The 6000-nt window shown below is 38.9% G+C and overlaps 1 protein-coding gene across 1 annotated transcript in view; it reads left to right on the top strand.

The window, feature by feature from the left end:
• STX4 (syntaxin 4) overlaps positions 1-6000 on the top strand; it is a 1371134-nt gene that overhangs the window by 1042119 nt on the left and 323015 nt on the right. Inside the window, exon 8 of the mRNA XM_044086236.1 lies at positions 3362-3499. Within this exon, the coding sequence (XP_043942171.1) occupies positions 3362-3499 (138 nt within the window). The remainder of the gene's footprint in view (positions 1-3361; positions 3500-6000) is intronic.

A 6000-nucleotide genomic window follows, 5' to 3' on the forward strand; every position in this document is an offset into this window, starting at 1 on the left:
GGTGGTATCCAGTGTGGCTCTTAACCAAACTATTCACTTGCCAACATTTTACCCAAATCCCCAGATTAAAGGGGAGAGACTTCTGTACTCATTGGACATACACAGGCAGTTACGCTTCTACTTGGACAAAACAAAAGCTTTCAGGAAAATTGAGCAACTGTTTGTAGCTTATGCTGCAGGATCACAGGGAAAGGCTATTTCAAAGCAGACCATTTCAAAGTGGATAGGACACTGTATCCATTTCTGCTACACACAGCATGGAAAAACTGTACCTAGCAACATTAGGTCACATTCCACCAGGGCAACGGCCACTTCAACTGCCTACCTTAGAGGAGTACCTACCAAGGATACTTTGGAAGCTGCAACTTGGAGTTCAGTTCATATCTTTACCAAGCATTACCACTTGCCTCTTTACTCTAAATCCAGAGCTGGCTTTGCCACTGCAGTGTTGCAGGGCCTCATAGCCACCCCGAATCCTTTATAGATCCAGCCACCCAACCTCAGCTTTAGGATTCAACCCAAGTGTAATGACTGCAGCAGTGAAACACGATGAACAGAGTACAGTTTTGTACCTACCATAAATGTAGATGTTCAAGTGTATTCACTGCTGCAGTCCAGGTTACCCTCCCTCCATCCCCACTTTCTTAGCTGGGACTTATCTATGCCTTTCTACCCTATACAACTTATGCGGTGTATTTGCTTGTAACTGAAGGTATTGTTTTCATTTTCTATGTATGTTTTATTAGCAATATGTATTGCCTACCTATTTGGGGGCACCTGACATCTGGGGCAAGAAAAAATGAAGAAAATGGTGTCTGCTACATCTTAAATACCCCTGACGCACTGACGTCAGGGAAGAAGCAACAGCAACTGACGCAGGACCAAGACTTTGGAACTCTGGCTGACTGCGGGGACCGCCTGACGGCAGGATAACCCAAGTGTAATGACTGCAGCAGTGAATACACTCTAACATCTACATTTATGGTAGGTACAAAACTGTACTTTTGTCTGTTTAGCCTCAAAAGTATGGTCTCTGCTACCACAGTCTCAAGACAGCCCCGAAATGAGTCACTTGTCGTGGGAATGAGATGAGAAACGGAATTCTGCAAAGCATCAAATTATTTTATTTGTACACCGTTGTAGGAGAGCAAGCAGGGTAATGTGTCTCTCCCAGAAGCAGATCAAAGTGTCTATATTTATAATAAAACAGGCTCAGTGTAAGCAGAACTGTTATTGAGTTATGGCAGTAGAAGAAGAAGAAAAGAAAACATTTGTATAGCTTATGCTGACAGAACATATTCTTACATTATCACATCTTTCACCATGTTCAACAGTTTCAGTGGAGTATGCATGCATAGTAAATAGGTTCTTCACTAGTTTCAACTTGTAATCAAGTGAGTGAGTTTAATAAGGAGTTCATTTGTATAGTTACTGTGGTAGGTCCTGTATATCCTGTTGGTTGTGCTCATCATGCTGTCACTTCTCGCTGGAGCAAACTCCTGTGTGTTGCAAGTGCAAGGAAGATCAAGTCAAACCCAGGACTAACAAATATATGCAGGTTAAGACTTACCTATAAGCAGAAATGACAGAAGATACCCTAGCAGTAAATGTAAGAGTCCTGGTTCAAACAGCTACATCCAGCACTCCCAGTAGCACCATGAAGACTTTCTGCTGTTACACATGAAAAATCTAAAGTCTGCGTAGTGGTGAAGACCTTTGTAGCAGGGCTAAGACCACAGACCACATCAGGTAGAAACCAGAAGAGGTGTTGGGTTGAAAGGGATTGTCAGGTGCCCTCTGTGGACCCTAGGTTTCCTTTTTTCTTTCTTTTTTTCCCCTCTTTTAAACAAGAAACATCTTTATTAAATTATCATTTATGACATAGGCAATCATATGTTTATATAAATTAAAATGAACCATAGTGACATAATTTTAGTTGCAAACCTACATCACTCATCTATCCAGTCACTGTCTGTCAAACATTGCATAGCGCATTCACATCCTGCCTTCTTTTAAACCTCATTTCTAGTCTGCATTTATGGTTCCCACAGTTTCCATTTTTTCTGTGTAACTTGTTCCTACCCTTTTCTAAAAAAATCCCATTTCCAGTTGTCTTATTTTGTTATATATCCACTACTTCTAGTAAGTTGGTTTAGACTTTAATTTCCATTTTCTAGTAACTGCTTTTTTGGCAGCCACCATAATTAGACTCAGCAAGGCCTTACTATGTCTCGGCAATTCCGAATCTGTATCGTAGCTCAAAAAAAAAAAAAAAAATAATTTCCTTAGTCATACAAATTTGCTTACCCAGTACTTCTGATAGAGTGGTCTGTAGGGAGTTTTTAAAGTCTGCCAATTCATTACAGTCCCAGAAATTATATTTCCAATTACCTCTTTCTTTCCCATCCCATTCCCAATATTTGCTATCTGCCTGAGGAAAAATTCTTTGGAGTCATCTTGTGGTATAAAAATACCTGTGTAAACAGTTCCAAGCAAAGATCCTAAATCGTCTAGACTTTGTTGCGTTTTTGGGAGACATACATAAATCCCCACATGGTTTCTTTGTGAATTGCTTAGCCAGTCTCTCTTCCCAATCCATATACTTTAGTAATTATTTCTTATTTAAAAGTAACTTCTATTCTAGGTTCTACTAAAAACTCGACCAGTGCTGGTCTTTCACTTAGGATCCCCATTTCCCCCTATTTCTTTCTTTTTCTGTGCCTATACTCTGATAACAGTCTTTGATTTGGAAGGCAGTTTCTAGCCTGCAGTCCAAACAAATTCTTGGCCTCTTCCCATTCGGTTTCCTTTCCCTCTCTAATTATTTACTCCCAATAACTTGGTTCTTTTGCCATTTTTTCCTCCTCGTAGGTTTCTGTTTCTTTGATAACCTCCTTAGAACCAGACTGTTTTTTGGGGATGAATGTTACCGTGTGGATAGAGTTAGCATGACTTAATCTGTTGGCATATATATTTGTGTATGTAAGGAGGTTGAGCTTGGATGGAGAGTGGTTCAAAAAATTCTTGTAACAGCTTGGACAGAGTTCATTTTACTAATTGCCCACCATGTTGAATTTCATATATTGGAACATTTTAGGGGGAAAATGGGTCATAAATACCCCAGTCATTTAGCTTGATACTGCAGAGTAAAAGAAGGAATGCATGTCTAGGATGATAAGTTACTGGTCTTTTAACACATTTGCTTGTGAGTTTGCAATGCTGTGTTTTAAGCAAGGTCACCAGTGAATTTTCACTTCTGTAGGCAAGATCAAAAGAATGTCTTTACAATGTGTTTTTGTCTCTGGGATTTTTTCCATGTACACAGTCTTGGTTCTGAAAAAGCTGTCATTTATCTTTGCAGATTCTGACAGATACAAGAGCTACTAAGCAAGCCCTGAATGAGATTGAATCCCGGCATGAAGAAATCCTGAAACTGGAGAAGAGTATCCGAGAGTTGCACGACATGTTTATGTACCTTTCCATGGAAATAGAAGCTCAGGTAAGTTTGCCTCCTCAATCCCAACACTCCTGTATATATGGGGCTACCATCTTAAGAAACACCTGAATGCAGATATATGTGCCTAGGAAATGAAAGTGCTAGCCAGCATTCTTGCAGTGGATGGAGGACGGTAATGACCCATTTCACTGTCCCCCATCCTTCTTTTTTTTGTCATTCTCTAATGGCTGGTCTTGCTCCTCACACCAATTAGAACAGCTTGACACATCATGACGAATGATTTCTGTCCATACTTCAACTTCTAAAAGCAAGAAATCTGGACAAAGTCAACAAGAATAGGGGGAGGTGGGAACAAAGGCCCAGCATTAGGGAATATTGCTTTTATAAATGTAGAAAGTTCATAGAATTACAGGTTTTGCCTTAGCTTGCATTTTCTGAAGAATATGCAGCTGGAAACTCAAATGTATGTCATTATTTAGTGACTTCACTCCTCAATGATTTGCCAGAAACCACACATTAGGAGGAACAGACCAAAAATATAAGACAAAAATGTGGACATTCTACACAAATCTGGAGTTGAGAGGTATTTCTGTCATCATATGTAAATGGCTTTATGTAGCCATTTAGTGTCACTCATTCCATCTAGTTTTTGTTAGTCTTGCATTGTTTCAAAGTAATGTTATCTGTTAGTAGAGCAGGGGTTTGATAAGTGCTGTCTGAAACTCGGTTCTCACTCTTGGCTCCTTTTTCTGAGTTATGTTTGGAGTGTAATATCACTAACGGGCAAGATGCTTATTAGATATTGCAGTTTCAAATTCATATAGAATTAATAACAGACGTTTTCTGTTGTGCATTTTGACTGCTTCTTAACTACTTAATGCCCCATGTCAAATATTGCTTTTGTAAGTGAATGAACCTCCCCTCAAATTTGCAATGCCATAAGGCAGAGGGTGATTTAAGCTACACAGTTTGACTATTTTTGCTGTAAAGTCGCATTTAGTTTATTGCCTGGAAAAGACACCACATACGGGGGAGGGGGAGGATAACATAGGATGTTTGGCATAGTTAATCATCCATATGTGTGCATTATGGAAGTGCAGGTTGAGCATTTAAACCAATTCTTGACCTTGCTAATTGGCTGCTCTGTCTTGAGCCACAACATGCTTGCGTGCGTGCATAATACAGTTTGTTTCATTCTGTGACAATCAGGTGCCCTTTAAGTTTTGCCGTTTTCATTGTTGTTCAGTTACAATGCCATCCTTTTCTTTCATGCAGCTGTTAAGGTTGACTAAAACCCCGATTCCCACAATGCATATCTTCATGTACTTTTCCGTAAATTATTTCAAATAATAACTGTGTAACATTTTTAATTTTTATTTGATTTTTGTTTAAAATGGATGTTGATTAAAGACTTTCGAGTCAGCATTACTTTCACATTGCATTTAAAATATATATAGTTTGCTTTATTCTTGAAGTTAGTAAGCATGGGTTTATGTTTGTATGATCCAATGTCAGTTTTTCACCTGATTTCAACTATTGAATTGCCGGATCTGATAACACCTTTAAAAGTGTGGATCCCATATTCATCGTCACCCCCCCATCAAATACCGGAGATCTCATTTGCAACCTGATCTAGAAGGTTGTGTTTTCGAGGGCTCTAATTTCAGCTATGAGATACATACTCTTTTTGGTTGATTCCGTATCTTGGGCAGTTATCTTTTACCTTTGTCCTCCCATGTTTAGTAAAAATAAATACACGCACACACACACACACACACACACACACACACACACACACACACACACACCTATATACACAGTGGATATAAAAAGTGTACACACCCCTGTTAAAATGCCAGGTTTTTGTGATATAAAAAATTAGACAATCATTTCAAAACTTTTCCCACCTTTAATGTGACATATAACCTGTACAATTCAACTGAAAAACAAATCTGTTAGAGGAAAAATATGAAAACTAAAAAAATATACAATACGCTGGTTGCATAAGTGTGCACACCCTTAAACTAATACTTTGTGTGCATACCCTTAAACTAATACTTTTGTTGAAACACCTTTTGATTTAATTACAGCATTCAGTCTTCTTGGGTACACACCTGTCATCATTTGAAGAAACTGATTAACCCCAAATAAAGTTCAGCTGTCATAGGAGGATTTTCCTGACATTTACTCAGTTGCCTGCTGCAGCAAAAACCATGGTTCGCAGAGAGCTTACAAAACATCAAAGGGATTTCATTGTTGAAAGGTATCAGTCAGGAGAAGGGTACAAAAAAATTTCCACAGCATTGGATATACCATGGAACACAGTGAAGACAGTCATCAAAAAGTGAAGAAAATGTGGGACAACAGTGACGTTGCAAAGAACTGTACTTCCCTCCAAAATTGATGAAAAGACGAGATGAAAACTAGTCAGGGAGGCTGCTAAGAGACTTGCAACAACAGTGAAGGAGCTGCAGGAATTTTCTGGCAAGTACTGGTTGTGTACTACATGCGACAACAATCTCCTGTATTCTCTGTATGTCTGG

This window comes from Protopterus annectens, chromosome 10.part0 (genome assembly GCF_019279795.1).
Source record: "Protopterus annectens isolate FY-2018-M chromosome 10.part0, PAN1.0, whole genome shotgun sequence".
Lineage (NCBI taxonomy): Eukaryota > Metazoa > Chordata > Ceratodontiformes > Protopteridae > Protopterus > Protopterus annectens.